Below are 18565 nucleotides of genomic sequence, written 5' to 3'. Positions count from 1 at the left end.
TGCTATCATTTAAAATGTCACAACTTAGTCCCGCTGTCCACATATGTGGACATTCAATTTTAAGAAAACTATTTGCTCTAGAATCCCCCCTATATCATGTATCACACTATATCATACAACGGATTATATATGCAAGAACAGATAACAAATGGGCCAGGACATGCTGTGATACTCGTTCACTCTAAATGTATACATATTCATACCTAGATAAATATGAAAAAATGCAGATCAGGGTTTTCACAGAAAGTGTATGTTGTGGTATATGGTACCTTAAAACCAAAGGTCCTGTTCAAAGAGCCATAACGGGGCGTCCCAGGGTTCTCGCAGTTGTTGCGAGTTGGCTCTGTGTAAAAAGAGGGAAAGAGAAAAAGAAAAGAGAAAAAATTAACAACCAAACACATTCCTATTCTAAATAACGTCTCAGTTTCTTTTTCACTACCACAACAGCTCAACATAAAGGGAGAAAATAGCATTTCAGCACTCATAAATATGTGGCACATCGCCTAGATCCATCTCTCAAAGCAGTGCTAGAACCTGGCTTATAGTGATTGTTATGGGGCCTGTGTGTTTACGTAAGTGCTGCAGCAGAGTCGTTATTTTTTTATAGCAGGATGATGGAGACCCAGTAGGGGGCAGTGTTGATTCAGCAGTGTGTCTGCTTTGGGACAGATGTGCTGGTCTGTAATTGGGATGTGGAGCACATTTTTGAGCTGACGCAGGGACCCTTGATTCAATGCAGGCGTGCAAATGACAGGACAACCTGCACAGCTTACACAACCAGCCCCTTTTCCATGCTGTTTTCTAGTGAGGAGCTTCAAATACAGAGTCAGCACATGGAAAATATATGACTGCATCTCCACATTGAGAATATAGTTACAGACTATGCTGGTGTTGCTTTGAGGCCAGCTGAGAAACTGGAACACGCAGAGGGACATCAGATATGAGCTTACCAGATCGTGAAAGTGCTTTCCAGTTTTACGTGCAATATGCATACGTCCACAGATCTCAAGTTAGTCCAGCAAAATAGAATGAGACTAACCAACAGGAGGCATTCTGTTAAAATATGTTTGCATGACTGTGTGCGCACTGCATTTGTGTACGTGTGTGAATTGGTATACATTTAAGAGGCATTTTAGAGGACTTAATTTCTACTAAATAACCCGCCTTATTTATTTTCCACAATATATTTGAGGGCTTAATATGAGGCCATACTAACACTCAATTGAAATAGCTAAATGATTACACCTGCTCTGCGGCCATGGCTGACATCTTATGTTGGCGCGATAATGCTTAAAAATGGTAATCAGAGAATGAACTGAGCTCATCCAAATCTCCTGCTGGCTATTCATGGCTCCTCACTAATGGCCTCACAGAGTTGGGACCAATTATTCAATTACTTGCTCAATTAAAAACAATTATCAATGTATTTATTGATGTTAGGAGAAGAGCTCCCTCATGGATATATCAACTGAGGGCTTTAATCAGATAAACACTGTAAGGGGACAGTAAGAGGACTCTTTGCTAATGAGACATGGAAAAATGGATGCAGCAATAAGAAATACAGCCACAGGCCAGTTCATACAGAGTATGCAAAAAACATTAGACTACTTTTCTGTACTAGCTGATAATTATATAATAACTATTCACCATGTTCAGATTAAGGAGATTATTATTGTTAGCTATTTTTTACTGTAAACATTGTACAGAATATTAATATTTGATTAAACTTACATTATTGCATATACTACATTGTACATTCCATAATATACTTCAATGTACATTATGTTCGTGTATCTCATAATATATTTATTATGGTCCTAGATGTTATTCCATTTCAATGATTGTATATGTCACATACTGTATATACCATAACATATTTCGTTGTACATAACACTGCATATTTTACAGAATATTCTACAGCATGTCTTTAACTTATTCTAATTCCCATGCTACAGTCCACCCTATCTCCTTGTAATTTCATCCCCATTGTTTGGGTTTTTCATATAATAAATTCATACTATTGTGCAAGCATAAGTTAGTAGGAATAGTGTCAGAACTAATTCATAATGCTCCTGATTTTTACAATTCTTTGTAAAATTTTTAAAATGATTCTTCCATTCACTTGATTCTCTACGATGCTTCTCACAATTCAAAAGTATTTCAAAGCAGCTCTACAGAGATCAGTGCCTTAATACCATCCCAAGAGTAAACCAATGGTGAAAATGGCAAGGGAAGGTCCTTAATGGTAGAACGCGGAAAAAGCCTTAGGAGGATCTAAGATTCAACAAGGGACTCCATCCTCCTGTCTGGCACATAAAGGAAGTACACTTCGTATAAATAATGATTATAACACTATCCTTATAGTCTCCATAATAACAGGCATTCCCTTATTAATTATCACAGTAGTGTTAACTGTTAGCAGTTAATCAATGGAATCAAGCTTGTCAAGTGTCTAGAGTCTGAGACAGGCTTTTTAGTCCAGATCCAGATATCAAGCAGGCAGCGTTTTATAAAGCATCCTTTCCTGTTTAACTTTTTTTTGCAGTTAGTGGCTGGTTCAGTGTGTTAGTGACATTTGCTAACCTGTTGTACAGTACTGTACCATTTGTGCTCAGGTCTGTTCCTGCCTTGTCCAGCACAATATGACCTGAATTATAATCAAGATGGCCGCCCTTTACCCTGAACTGCTGCTATGGAGTACACGAGCGGTCAAAACCTTTTCAGCAGCCTTGGTTCAGGAAGTATCTTTTCTATTCATTTCCTCCACAGGCTTTTAAAAAATTATTCTAAAAAACAAAATGGTACAAGAACATGTACTTAGGAAATGAACTACTCGTCTCATTAAATATTGTGAATGGTGTTTGGCTTCTACAAGTATATTCAGTACATTGTATAACAATCTCAGAGCTAATGGTAGGTCTGAAATGATTTATGGAGTATCTTTACAAATCAATTTTTGTATACTGAAAATGAATGGGATTTTAACTTCCTGAACCCTATTGTTGCACCTAAATGTATTTCAGGTAAGAACACACTGCTGTTGTAAAAATATGTGCCTGTAATTATAACAATAGCACAATACAATCCTAGGAGTTTTAAAAAAAATTACTGAAGTGACTCATGGCCTTCAAATACTTAGTTGCACGTTAATGTTTCACAAGCTCTTATCGGTCTTCCTAAACAACTGAACATCCGTTTATGTAATGTTATTGCAGGCTGACTGGTGCGCAACAAAAGCGATATGATTAGTGTCTGTGAGAAACATATCAATATTTAAGCCCTTTTTACTATAAATTCTCCTCCCTACCCAGTCGGTGGCGATGTGTACAAAGAGTGTGAATTTCCTAAAACAAAAGAAGGATGTGAAAGTGAAAGTGGAGATTTATTGTAAAAAAGGATTAAATATTTATCTGTTCTCACACAGACCAATCATATCGCTTCTGAAGACATGGATTTAACCACTGGAGTTGCATGGGTTACTTTTATGCTGCCTTTCTGAGTTTTTTGGACCTTTAAAATTCTGGCCAACATTCACTTGAGAAAAAATCTTTGTGTTCAGCAGAAGAACGAAAGTCATAAAAGCTGAAAATGTCTGGGATGGCATAAGGCTGAGTAAATGATGAGAGAATTTTCATTTTTGGATGAACCATCCCTTTTTACTTAATCAAATCACAAGACAAGACTGGTCATGTGATCTCAACATTGAGACACCCATGAGGTGGCAACCCACCTTATGTAAAAGAAGATAAATTTTTCTAGGTCACTGATATGACGGGAGTCTTCATATAATTTTAATGAACATCATTTTATCTGTCAAAAGCACTATTCATTATTTAAGTGTAAGCCCTTTTTTTTTATTTTTATTTTTTTATTTAAATAGGGGCTACTTTTTATTTAAGGTAAACATGCCTTAGTCCACTTGGTTTTGCAGAGGTCATGGGCGGCCAAACCAAAATGCAGAGGACAATATCTTAACATTTACTACTGCCAGCTATCTAGAAGCTAGTTTGTCAAATTGATGTTTCTGATGCAATTGAGTTTCCCCTGGCCTCACTTCCACACTTCATGCTGAAGCTCATTCTTCTACAGACTGCAACTTTTCCCTCACTCTTAAGGCACTAAAAGAAGGGGCTTTGTTCTTCCCCACAATAATTGTTTCAATTCAGCACTAAGGCTGCTTGAAGCAGCACTGGCCTGTGCTGCCAGGACAGTGGGAGGGCATTGATTTCTTTGGATGTTGTTGTTGCTAAATACTTTTGAAACTTGTTTGTGCACCAGGCAACAAATAAAAAAAAAAAAAATTTAAAAAGGCTTTTCATTGTGGGTGGTAATCATAAGATTTAGCAGCTGGAAATACTGGCAAGTGTTATTTGAGGCCAAACTTTATATTAAAAATAGAAATCTGGCCATTGAGTTAAATGTTCAGGCTTTAGAAGCTTTACTGAATTAAGCTGTGAAACTCATGAGACAAAATTACTTAATTGATTTAGTATACTGTAAACTTTGAATATAATGTTAAAAGTCTAGTAAAATGTATAATTTTTTAATTTATTTGAAAAGATATATCCATAACTGTATTGCAGTTCTGCAAAAAAAAATAAAAAAATTAAAAAAAAAAAAAAATACATGATAAATATTAATTTCATATATTAGTCTTCTTTGTATCTGTAACCTTGCTCCAAATGACTGCTTATCTAACTTCTTTTAAAAAGTACAAATTAATTAAAATAATTGACCAAATGTATTTTTACAATATTTACAAATGCAATAGGCACAAAACAAGATTATGGATGCTAATATAAAGTGTTACAATACACTACGTCTCTATCTTCGAGCACTCTGTATGCTGCTACTTTTTAATCTTAAACACTGTCAGTCATTGTACATCCCTCTTTAAAGTACTGGCTGTTTTGAGGGCTTGCATAATCATAATTTAGGGAAGTTGGGCTTCCAGGGGGTACACAAATAAACAAATGAAAGCCTCACTATCCAATAAACAATCAAATTATTTTAAAATTCATATAAAATTCAAGTTTTGTATACTTACATACTAAAAGCACTTATTGTTGCAACCATTGTCAATGGTAAAGCACCACATGGTTTAAACAGGGGACAAATCATATTTAACACTTAAAAGTCAGTATAATTGATTTACCTATACAGCGAGGCTGGGATCCACTCCAGGTGCCATCAGTCTGGCAAATGCGTGTAGCACTACCCACTGGGATGTAGGGGGCCATGCAGCTAAATAACACTTCTGACTGGTAGATGAAGCTGAGGCCTTCCCTGGAACCAAAAGCAGGAATTCCAGGATCCCCACAGAACTTAGCTGTAATCACAGACAACAATGTTTATACTACTATTGTAGAAGGAAGCTCCCAATGTAGTCCGTTTTGTTGAGTTTAATGGGAGTGATTAATTTGTGACATATTGTGATGTACCATTGTAGACACAGTGTAACTGTAGGTAGTTTCCAGTTTCCATGCAACTTATTGCTTAAATACAGAACATACAGTTGTAGCCAAAAATATTGGCACCCATGGTAAATATGAGCAAAGAAGGCAGAGAAAATGTTCTTTATTGTTTATCCTTTTGATCTTTTATTCAAAATATTCACAAAAATCTATCCTCTAATGGATAACAAACAACTGCACACAAAACACATTTTTTTTTTGTCAAATATACAGTACAATTATTGGCACCCTTTTATTCAGTGCTTTGTGCAGCCTCCCTTTGCCAAGATAAGAGTCCTCTCCTATAATGACTAATGAGGTTGGAGAATACACAACAAGGGATCTGAGACCATTCCTCCATACAGAATCTCCACAGATCCTTCAAATTCCGAGGTCCACGCTGGTGTCCACGCCGGTGTACACTCCTTTCAGATCACCCCACAGGTTTTCTATGGGGTTCAGGTCAGGGGACTGGGATGCCCATAGCAGAACCTTGATTTTGTGGTCAATGAACCCTTTTTGTGTTGATTTTGATGTTTATTTTGGATCACTGTCCTGCTGGAAGATCTGACCAGGGCCCATTTTAAGATTTCTGGCAGAGGCAGTCAGGTTTAGATTTTTTGCCTGTGAGGATTTGAAAGAGTCCATGATGCCATGTATCCTAACAAGATGTCCAGGACCTCTGGCATAAAAACAGGCCCACTACTTTAAAGATCCACCATCATTTTTATCCGTGGGCTTGAGGTACTTTTCCATATGGCTACCTCTCTGTGTGTGCCAAACCCATCTCTGGTGTTTGCTGCCAAAAAGCTATATTTTTGATTCATCTGACCATAGAACCCAGTCCCATTTGAAGTTCCAGTAGTGTTCTAGTCTGCAGATTGTTCAACTAGATTTTTAACTGGGATTAAAAAGAGGGATCACATTTCCCCTGCATTAGCATCTCTTCACTGGCTTGCCGTTAAGAATTGCTGTCTTTGTGTACAAGGCCCTTTCTGATCTTGCACCTAAATACATGAGTGACTTTCTGCACTCTTACTCTCCTCCCAGAATGCTCAGATCAGGTAATCAGCTTCTTTTATCTGTCGCTTGTTTGCACTGCAAGTCTAAGGGCGATCGAACCTTTTCTGTTGTTGCTCCAAACTTTAGAATAGCCTGCCCTGTGTAAAGTCTGCACCATCTTTAGCTATTTTCAAATATGCCCTTATGTATTTTTTATTCATTGTACTTTGATATTATGTACTGTTTGCTGATCATTTTGTTTATGTAAAGGTTGCATTTTTACTATATATTGTTTGGTTGATTTTATATATGTTTTATTTGTAAATTGTACAGCACATTGGATGAACCTCTGTTGTTTTTAAATGTGCAGAATTAAATTCAGTTGAGTTTGTTGTTGGATGAGAGCAGATGCTTTTTCTTGAAACCCTCCCAAACAACTTAGGCGTAGGTGACATCTGATTTTAGTTTTGGAGACTTTCTGAATTTTTAATCCAACTAATTTCTGCAATTCTCCAGCTAAGATCCTTGGAGAATTTTTGGCCACTCGAACCATCTTCCTCAAAGTGCGTGGAGACAATATAGACACACATCCTCTTCCAAGCTGATTCTCAAAATCTCCAATGGGAATATTCAATGCTTTAGCTATTTGCTTACAGCAACTTCCCATTTTGTGAAGCTCAACAACCTTTTGCCACACATCATAACTATATTCTTTAGTCTTACCCACTGTGACTGATGACTGAGGAAATTTGGCTTGTGTGTTACCTCATATTTATACCCATGTGAAACAGGAAGTGATGGTTGAATAATTTAATGTATCTAGTCACCCAGGTATATTAAGAATTTCTGTTGAGCAAATGTGTTTTGGAGAAAAAGCAGAAAATGTGAATTTCAGAATTTTACGTAGTTACACAATAAATTACATTATATGTTTTTTTAATGTTACTACATAGTAGTTAAAGACACCTAATATAAAGTGGGAACATTAGTTATTATTATTATCAGTGGACCTCAGGGTAGATAATAGAATAATATATATAAAAAAGAAAAGAGTATGTCATGGCCCCTTTAATACTTAAATAATTTAACTGATGTGTGGTCACAGGTGTGTGTATGTCAGCTTTGAATGCATCACATCCAATCATATTTATAATGAATTGCTATTTAACGTGAAACATGATGTTAAGCTGTTTTTGCTTATAATGTATTTGTTGTGACAAATCTGATCTTTAGGTTTGCATCCATCTTATTCTAAATCAAAAAGAAAATATTCAAATCAGATAAAGTAGCTTTCATTTATGAAGTATTTAATTCCCTGGATTATCATAAATATATTAATTACTACATGATTATGTAATATATAAATAATTTTTGGGTTAAATTTCTAGCAAAAATAATTAGATTGTGATATATACCATCGTCATGATATAAAATGAGTCATACCTTCATCCCCCATCTCTAAGGATAGTGTCACTTTATCCTAATATCTGCCCTTTCAAGGCCCAGAAAGTATTTTTGAAGAATAGTTAAAGAATATTTGGGGAAGACCCAAGCCTCAAAGGCCAATGCGAGAACATTAGCCATGACCCTGACATTGTCAGGCAAATAATCGGTTTCTGGAGGATAAATCATTCACATGGTTGAAGTTACTAGCAGGCTGATTCAGCATTAAATATCCTGGTCAGTGCCTAAGATCTAGCACTACAAACTTGATGAATTGATGAATTATAGATATGCTGTCAAGATATAAAAATAAGAGTGGAAAAGAAAGAGATCAGGAAACCAGGATTCTGACAAAGTCAGCGGTACACTTTCATTCTTGAGCATGAGGTGCTTTTGTTGAGCTTAATTAAGGGTACCTTTGGGATAACAAGGCCTTTTAAACTTTAAATTCTCATGCAGTCTTTGTAAGATTTCCGAATTGTATATTCACAGCATCATAAACTATTGCTTTTGTTGAAGTTGAATGAAAGTGTCATAGGACATAAACACTCAAGTTTAGTCTGGCTTCTTCTTAGGTAACACCTCATCAAGGAATTAGCCTTTCTATAAATCAGTCATGACAACTCTATGACTGTTTTTCTTTTTTATTAAGCATTCAACTAATTTTTATAATAGCATTTAACAATACTGTATACAAGTTGATTGCTAACAAGACTGCATAGGTAGATACAGTTTCCTGAATGAACTTATTGAACACAAATATCATGCTTAGCCCACATTGTTTAGTGTCCTAAACAAATACTTGGTATAAAATTCAACAGAACCAATGGTAGTCATGAAGCCGTTTACCTACAGTGCTCAATACAAGTGATACCCGATGCGTGAATTAATCAGTCTTTTGAGTTGATTCTTCTCAATTAATTTGACTAACTAAATAAAAGTGTATAAAAACACATTACATGAAAGCACTTCCAAAACCAAAACCAAAACCAAACCAATACCAATTTTTGGACATGTTCTTTGGAGTAGCCTTCCATATAAATACCATGATATAGGCCTATTGTATTATAAAAATACCAAGGTTTTAACATACTCTACCATGATTCTGCCACAGCAGGCTTTTGAGTAAGGTAACTTTGATAAACCATCTTGTGCTGTATAATGTGAAATTAATGCTACACAATATACTGTATATATATATATATATATATATGCTACTAAAGAAAATGATGCTCCTAAAATCACCAGAAATGAATGCTTTGATGCTGTTTTTGCTAAATATATAATAAATAATTTGAAACACCCCTACAACATCAGATTGTGTACTTGATGGGCCCTAGACTCCCAAGTAATGATAAAAGTCTATAAATGTGTAATATACTGTACAATGTGAATAGATCTATAGAGCAGTGTGCCTTTCTTTTTTTTTATACATCTTAGACCACTAAAGAATGTATATAGGAATAACTTTAATGTAAAGTGCAAGTAAACCAGGTTAAATCAGGTTAACATGCACCTTACATTAAAGTTAATCCTATATACAGTCATACACATTTAGGTTGCCTACTTAAGAAGCCATAACATATAGCATAACTTGCATGCTTCGTCCCAACATTGTTATAATTAATGTTTTTTATGTGTTAATTTGTACTTTTCTGTGTAAAAGGTAATGCATAGCTCTCTAATAATTTAAGTGGGGTGAGGGGGGTTACTGGAGGGTCTCACCTACAGTAGGGTGCCAAATGGGACAGGACCGGCACTGAATCCAAGATTCACACACTTTTAATAAACCAATGAATTTCCATGACTTTTCCATGACCTTTCCAGTCATTTGTGGTTACTGGATAAGGACTTTTAACAGAGTGTAGCCGATTAAATATGTGGGAGAAGAGCATAACTAGAAATAATTTACTAAAGATTAATAATTTATGAGTAATTAATTCATTGTTAAATTTACTACAGACAATTCCATGTTTTGCCTGACTTTTCAAGGCCTGGAAATCACAATTTTAAAATACACTTATATTTATTCCCATGATTATGGGATCCCTGCTAATAAAGGTTTATTCAATCAATGTCTGATCATCACATCCTTGGCAAGACAAGTACTGTAGATAAGAAGTGGAGTTCAAACTTTCTGCTGTTGGGAAAGGTTGGCATGCATGTAGTTGCAAGCACCAACATCGATGAACCACACACTTTGATTAATATTAATATAGTAATACAAGTACTCACGCAGGCACTGTGGCACCTCACCACTCCATGTACCATTGCCCACGCAGGTGAGGATGGCAGGGAAAGAGAGCTCATAGCCAGGAGAGCAGCTGTAACTCACACTGGTGCCCCATTCAAAGTCACTGCCCTCCAAGAGGCCGTTGGAGATGGGCGGAGGAGCTGCACAGGTGACAGCTGAAGGGAGACATTAAACAGAGAATTCAGCTCTTGCTGATGAATAACATTACAAAGCAATGCTTAAAGTCCCCATGAAATCCCTTGACAAGTGCAAATTTCTTTCCTAGGTTGACATATTTCCTGTTGAAATCTGGATGGGACATAGGCTTGACAAGGGCTTGTTCTTTTGATTTGCTACATGTTAGTCAGTTGCAAGTGGTATAGGGGGAAGGATATTGTCAATCTAGAGAGCATTTGATGGACACAAATCTGTAGTGCAAAAAAGAAAAAGACTACAAATTTTAAATGTGTATAATATGCTAAAAGTGTTAACTTTTAGGAATACACTAGCATATAGATGGCTTCAAAGCTAACAGACATGGACTAAACATCAAACGAATTACAATTTTGATTTCATGGGGTCTTTAAAACAAGCGATAAACTGCCAGTTGAACTAAAATATAACTTAAATCAAATTATTATGAATATTCTTTACATTAAAGAGATTTGACAGTAATAGGAGTGGTTTGTTTTGAATGAACTCACTTTAGCATGTATATTAATAGCTCTGTGAGGCCGAGTTCAGACTGGGGATATGAAGTTCAAGCCTCCTCAGATATGTATGCACAACATGTCCTTTAAGAGTCCACTGCCTTCAGGAATAAATGAGACATCTGTGTATCTAAATAAGCTTAGCGAAATGGCATTTGAGGCCAGGGAATTGGTGGGTATCAGAAAAGCAATGCCCACTCCTGAAATTAAATTTCATATCGCTTGATAGATTCAATACCATTTCATCTCATGGCAGCAGGAAGATGACAGGAGTCATTTGTGCTGTTGTGAAATTAATTACAAGAACTGCGAGGGCTTATAGGTCAAAGCTGATTATGGTAATGGGGACAGCACAGCCCTTAAGTCTCCAAATGTGTTTGTGTTACTGTTGTTGGACAGTCATTTGTCAAGCAGCATGATTGGTTGATAAAACAGAATGTTTACCATTTGTTCTAGCACAATCACGCTATAAAAGATGACTTACAAGGGTAACTAAACATTCCCCCCCTTTTTAGCTCTACATTTCAAACAAGACATCCATCACAACATGGAAGACAAAAAGCTGGAAGATCTTGGTGTAATCTGGGAGAAGCATCTGTGCATGTAACGCTTGGGGCGGTCGGGACCAGATGTGCAGATATATCAGTGAGCGAGTTACAAGCAAGCCTTCTGAAGAATTAAGCTATTTGGCTTTACTTGGACAAGAAAATGAAGGAGTAACTACAGTGGGGCCCAAAAGTCTGGGACCACATTGATCCAGGAATCAAAATCTAATTTAAACCTGGAAATAAACAAAGTTAAGGATTTTGAGACACTGAAAGCAAAGAAACAGTAGCATAAAAAAAGAAGAAATGTTTTAAAGTTCACTCAGTATTTTTTGTGCATGTTGCCTTGGACTTGAACCGATGCCATTGTAGAGATACTATTCAGAGTCAGCCATTATTAATTTAACCCATGAGTAAATGTTTTCAATTACAGGGTTGGTCATGTGATCATAATATGGCAGCCCCCATTAAGGATCATTTCCAGTTAAAATAAAACAGCTTTTATGAGGTTACTGATATAACTGGAGTCTTCATCTCATGTGAGTGCTCATGATTTTGTAAGTGTGTTTCAAAATTACTAATTTCTTCAGGTATAAAACTTTTTAATGAGGAAAAAATAGCTGAATACACCTTTAAGATTCTGCACTATGGAGACTAATTTCTAAGTCACAATCAAAGCACACAAGACGCTCATTGGAACATTCTCAAATCATACAGGGATCTTTAGGGTTTGCACAAACTTGTGGCGTCCATTCCATCTTGAGTGCATGCAGTTATTAAGGAAAAAGGGGACTTTCCCAATACTAATAATTTGTGAAATTCTATATTTTTTTTTCCAGTTCGTAATAAAAAACTATTGTATTAATTTAGAAATATGCAGGAGAAGCATTTTCACTAGTGGTCTCAGGCTTTTCTACCCCAGTCAGGGTTCATAAACATTTTGACTTGTAAATTTCCATGACTTTTTCATGAATTTTAAAAACTCTTTTGCACAGTTTCCGAATGTTTCTAGTGCTGTCAATTTAATGTGTTTATTTGGTGGGATTAATTATATACAAAAATAATGTGTTAAAAAAATTAATTCAATTAATAATGTGTCCCCGGACCATAATTAGGCATATTTCTACTATCAGAGCAATTCAAGCTTGAAGTACCACCTGTTTTCAGCAGTGAAATTCGAGCTATATGAGCAAAGTGCAACTGTAGAACAAACCACAGGCTTGCTTGAAACACTTGCAACATCACAAGATGAGTACGCGTTCTTGCCTTTCAAACCACATTTAACTTGACACGGCGACCTAAAACACAGTTTTTATGGTGCAACACAAGCAAATCGTTTGCCTGATGCAAATTTATATTAACGCATCCTAAGAAAAGCCATTGTAATAAATATATATCTGACAGATTTACTTCGTTTGCAAAATGGATTGCTGTGGACTGTTAAGTCAATGATAGGATTATGCTAAATAATATGGAAATAAATATATTGCCTCCTAAAGCCACTTTTGGTCTCATCAATGCTTTACTTGTCTGCCACAATAATGTAATGCATTTTAATTCATTGTAATGTTCATAATAAATATATAATTTTTTTAATTATTTAAATATAACTATTTATAATTATTTGATCATTATATATTATTATTGTTATTTAATTGTTGTTACTGGAGGGGCTTTCTCAGTACATATTGATATACTATGCGATCAGTTGTGGTTAATCCGATTAATTACTCGCCATATCATGTAATTAATTAAATAAAAAATGTTCATCGATTGACAGCCCTAGTTGCTACCCATTTGTGAAAAATAAAATTCAGCATTGTGTTTATAAGTCCAAACATACACTATTAAATACCTTATATACAAAACCACAATGACACACAGCATTTCCTTTATAATAATTCAAGAGTTTTATTTATTTATTTATTTATTGCTGTGAACACATGCTTTGTCTTGTCCTCTCACCACATATTTTGGATGTCTCATTGTCAGCTTTTATTGCCCACTTCGATTTTTTTACTATTCAAACATATAATGGAAAATATACCAGTATACAGGCTATGCTTGTACAGTAAAATGTTAATTAAACAACTTATTTGCAGCGCTCACAAATATGACAAAACTTCTTGCTAACTACTTTCGGACCACTGACACAGAAAGGGAAATCCTTCATATGCACAGACACATGAAAGAAGTGGCTGAAGGAAAGATCAAGGGACATCAATGACAATCATGTTTTCGTTCCATTAAAAACAAGATAATGCAGGTGACACTGAAACTTTTAATAATTGCTCATCAAGAAGTGGACAATTAACACTGCTCGGGCTCACAAGCAATCATCACCATCAATTAATAAGGTGAGTTATTACATACAAACATTCAAAGCCTTAATAAATTCAAACAATAATGTAAATATAAAATATAGTAATTCCCTTACTTATACACAATCCATTTCAACTTCTCAAGCATTGATGAAGTGCAAAATGCTCCACCACAAGGCACCACACCTATTCAAAAACAACTCTACAGCAACTAATTTTGCATACTGCAGCTCAATTGCGCCTGACGTTAAGAATTCTTCGCACAATTGTATTGCTGAAAATATTTTGTAAGAAAATTCCATGACTTTACCAAAACATTTAGTCTTAACTTGTTTTTCCATAACATTTCAAGCCCTGGAAAACCCAATTTCTAAATTCTATGACTTTTCCAGGATTTCCAATGACCATACGAACCTTGCCCACTATATGTGTTAATCTCTTAAGGGTGGGGACGTATCGGAATAAGCTTATTTTTTTAAGTGTTAATTGTCATATGTTTATATTTATTGATACAATGGTTTAGTGGTTTCAGTATTACAATTTTAAATGAATACTTACCTTTACAAAAAGGCACAGGGGCATTCCAGGTACCATTACCGGTACAAGTGATGGTGGAGGAACTCTCAGTTTCCATTGTGTAGCCTGGCTGGCACACAAAGGTGATGTTTTGTCCAATGGTAAAGTCCTCACCATATCTTAGCCCATTGGCCGGAACTCCGGGGTCTCCACAGTTGATCACTGCAATGGTAAAGATCACAATTAACATGTTTAAAGACCAAAAGTTTACACAGTGTAGACAAATCTTAATGCTGCATCACACAATGACATTCTAGAGAAGTGCTTCAAACTTTGAGGCAACAATTTGAGGAAGGCCCTTTTCGCAAAGCAAAGTCTGTAAAGATGTCCACGATTTACCACATTGAACCCCACTGAACACTTTTGGGATAAATTGGAACATCAAGTTCAAGCCATCAGCACCTTACTGATGCTTCAAGCCACCAGAACCTTACTGAAGCTCTTGTGTCTGAATGCAAGCAAATCCCCACATTCATGTTTCAACATCTATTGGAAAGCCTTCCCAGAAGAGTGGAAGCTGTAATAGCAGCAATAGCAAGAGAATTGATGCCTATGGCTTTTAAGTTAAATGTTCAACAAATACATAGTATGGGTGTTTTTTTGTGTGTTTTTTTTTTTTACAATTTAACAGGAACAACACAAATCTGTCTTTGTGTTGCCCATTCCGCCCATTCAATTTCAATCAGTGCTGGTCCTCCCTATTTCCTCCCGATCCACCAGGGGCCCCCGATGCTGTCAAAGATGTTTAAAGCAGCCAAGGTTATGATGCATAATGTAGAAGTAGACATGGTTATGATTTTGAAGTGAAGCAACCCATCCGTCAGGAGCAGAAAAAGGAGAAAAACAAGGCAGGAATTTGAAACGAGACAGCTTGAACGTTTGTAGTTTTTAAGGCAATTTTAATAGTTTTTAAAGCATCATTTTCAGTTGTATTGTAAAAAGCGCTATACAAATAAAAATGACTTGACTTTACTATTTAACATACACTGCCTGGCACAAAAAAGATTTGCAGTTTGGATTTAAATAAGCAGATACTTAAAAGCCTATGATTGGGTCATTATTGCAGAGATTAATATGTTTCAGCAGCTGCCAAAAATTATTTTAACCCTAACTGATGCAGTGTGTAGCTTATCATTTCTTAAACAACCATGTCAGAAGACGTATCCTGTGGTCATGGAAAATCTGGCATTAGGTTAAGAACTTTCCAATGCATTATTAAAACCCGAAATAATAGTGGTGAACCATCAGCTTTGCGTAAGAAATGTGGTCGGAAAATCTTTTTGAATGATCATGATCAGAGATCACTAAAACACTTGAAGTCACATCATAAAAAAATTAACAGTAGAACTCACAGCTATGTTTAATAGTGAAAGTAAGAGCATTTCCACATGTATAATGCGATGAGAACTTACAGGATTGGGACTAAACAGCTGTTGCCACAAGAAAGGCACTTTTTAGTGAGACTAATTAAAATTTGCTAGGGAGCGTAAAAATTGGACTGTTGAGCAATGGAAAAAGGTAATGTGGTCTGATGAGTCCAGATTTACCCTATTCCAAAGCGATGGGCACGTCAGGGGAACAAGAGAAGCGCATGAGGCGCTGCATCCGTCATGAATAGTGCCCGCAGTACAAGTCTCTGGAGTTAGTCTTTTGATCTAGGGTTGCTTCAATTGGTCAGGTCTAGGCTCAGCAACATTATGCAGCAACAAAATCAGTCAGCTGACTGCCTGAATGTACTGAATGACCAGGTTATCCCATCAATGGATTTTTTCTTCTCTGATGGCAAAGACATATTCCAGGACAACAATTCCAAGATTCACTGGGCTCAAATTGTGAAAGAGTGTTTCAAGAACCATAAGGAATAAGTTTCACTCATGAATTGGCTACCACAGAGTCCTGACCTTAACCCAATTGAAAGTCTTTGGGATGTGCTGGAGATGTGCTCCCATTATCAATACACGATGGTCTGGACAGAATTTTTTTTGTTTTAGAATGTGATAATGAAGCATATACCTGTTGGTATGACAATGCATGCATGACAATGCTACAATTAAAATTATCTATAAGAACTTTGAGTCCAAAATTATTGATGAAATTCTTGATATTTATAATATTGATGGATTCTAGTACTTAAATATATATCTTTCATGTTTTCCTGTAAATTATATCAGCAAAAAAGCATAAGTTCTTAAAATTGACTCACTGTATGTTGTTTTACTTTGAAAATGCTCTACAAGAAAGGTTTAAGGGGTTAGGGGTAGTTTTTATGGGTTATGAACATACACAAAGTTCTGTTTGGGCCCCCAAAAGGTTAAGACCGGCACTGGCTAGCATTGAGTAAAATGTGCTGATTTCACAGACTCTAATTGAGCAAAAAGTGTAAGCAGTTTACAATGTGCCCAACGACAGGAGTGTAGATCTTAATTTAAAATCTATTATGACTTATTTGATGGGAATCTTCCTGTTTTGTGGCAATGTGATTGAACTTATTTAAACGAATCTTGTGAAATCACATTCACAAATCATCTTTAACAACTCAATTTTCACTATAACAATAGGACTTCTGGCTTTATATTTGAAATGATATATCTTCTTATTATGCAAAAAAATCAATAGCAGCAAGCACGGCTCCCTTCCCATTGGAGTCCCTGAGGCACAGCTTCGAATCAATTCTTCAAATCTTTAACAATTATCATTCCTTCCAATGGATAAATAAGAGGTAGGTTTGGAATGACGTGAGAGAGAATGTGGTGCTACTGGAGTGCCTGTGGAATTTAGATGAAACCGCTGAAGTTTTGCAATTTGCAGTGGCTGACAAAACTTCATTCTATCAGTGCATTTATTTCAGTATTTCCTCGACGCAATATCTTAATTTTCTCTATTGATTTATAGCAGACCATTACTTATTTGCCACCCTTGAGTTCCCATGCATTTTGTCTCTTTCGGAAAGGACGGAAAACAATGTTTTGTAAAATCCAGAAGCGGCCTTAGGCATTAAAACATATCAGCCGAAATGCTAACGCTAAATTCTAATGGGACTCCTCCTTTGGACACAGTCATATATCATTGCTTTTGGCCCACTCAATAAACAAGCGTCATGGAGTGCCGCCAATTTCATTCCAATAAACAGTAAGCAGGGTTATGGCACCCACGTTTTAACACTTATCTCTGAAAGCATTTAGAGATGTGCTTAAGAATGTTAATGCCAACTCTGAGCCAGGTACTTCCAGGAACATGTTATGCAGGCTAAGCTATTTGAAATGTTTTTGGCGTTTCATTATTTCTTGCTCAATCTATCTTGTTCAAACTGTCTCAGGGACTTACTGCAAACAGACTTTCAAGATTAATAGATTTATGAGCAATACTGTATTAAAAAATGTCTCCTTTCTCTTTATTACTGGCCTCCATTACAAAATCCAGACTGGACCAAAAAAAAGCTGTGCCTGAATTTCCTATTTTTTAACCAATACATTTTAAGGACTTTTCCATGACCTTTCAAGACATTTTATTTAGAAAGATTCACTAATGATTCAACTCAAATAACTATTTACTCAGTTATCCTAAGGCAACGTTGGATTCTACACAAGAACAATGTCTAACCGAATAAATATTTCAGAGCAGAGCATTAGTAAAAAAATGTATATCTACTATACAAATTTCCATGATATTTTATATTTTATTAATTTCCATGGCTTTTCAAGGCAAAACACAATTAAAATTGTGTTCCCTGATAAAATACCTGATAATTCCAGGTTTTCCCATAACTGTGGAAACCCTGTCCAATACTTTCACAGTATTCACTGAATTTGTTGAAAAACTCACTTCTCAAAAGTTGATGTTACAAGGAGGGAGATCACAGGATCAGGATCTAAACACAGCTTAAAAATATTTAATAAAATAAACAAAGAACAGATTAACGGGGTACACACGGGAACAACAGAAACACCCACGATGGGGGAAAAACAGGAACAAAGAATACATGAACAATGGGAACAGGTCAATAACAGGAGGTGAAAACACATAACAACTGACACGGACAAAGCAAACAACAGGGCATTAAATACACAATGGGTAATGAGGTGAATGAAAAACAGGTGAGAAACAATGGGGAACAGCTGGAGGTGATCAGAGCAGGGGATTATGGGAAGTGTTGTCCAGGGATAACATACGACAGAGGCAAAACACAGGGCAGACAACAGTGAATCGTAACAGTTGGTGAGGTCCATTCTGTAGCTATATAGGTGTGTAGTAAATATACATTTCCACCACATACTACATCCGT

At 36.0% G+C, this 18565-nt stretch overlaps 1 protein-coding gene across 1 annotated transcript in view; it reads right to left on the bottom strand.

Annotated features, from left to right (window-relative positions):
* Positions 1–18565, bottom strand: part of LOC127619812 (CUB and sushi domain-containing protein 3-like) — a 639489-nt gene that overhangs the window by 17393 nt on the left and 603531 nt on the right. Inside the window, exons 59-62 of the mRNA XM_052092811.1 lie at positions 14266–14445; positions 10134–10307; positions 5156–5329; positions 270–343 (exon numbers count right to left, since the gene is read on the bottom strand). Of these exons, the coding sequence (XP_051948771.1) occupies positions 270–343; positions 5156–5329; positions 10134–10307; positions 14266–14445 (602 nt within the window). The remainder of the gene's footprint in view (positions 1–269; positions 344–5155; positions 5330–10133; positions 10308–14265; positions 14446–18565) is intronic.

Source organism: Xyrauchen texanus, chromosome 26, assembly GCF_025860055.1.
Source record: "Xyrauchen texanus isolate HMW12.3.18 chromosome 26, RBS_HiC_50CHRs, whole genome shotgun sequence".
Lineage (NCBI taxonomy): Eukaryota > Metazoa > Chordata > Actinopteri > Cypriniformes > Catostomidae > Xyrauchen > Xyrauchen texanus.
The sequence above is the reverse complement of the archived record's forward strand: the minus strand, read 5'-3'. Positions and strand labels throughout refer to the sequence as shown.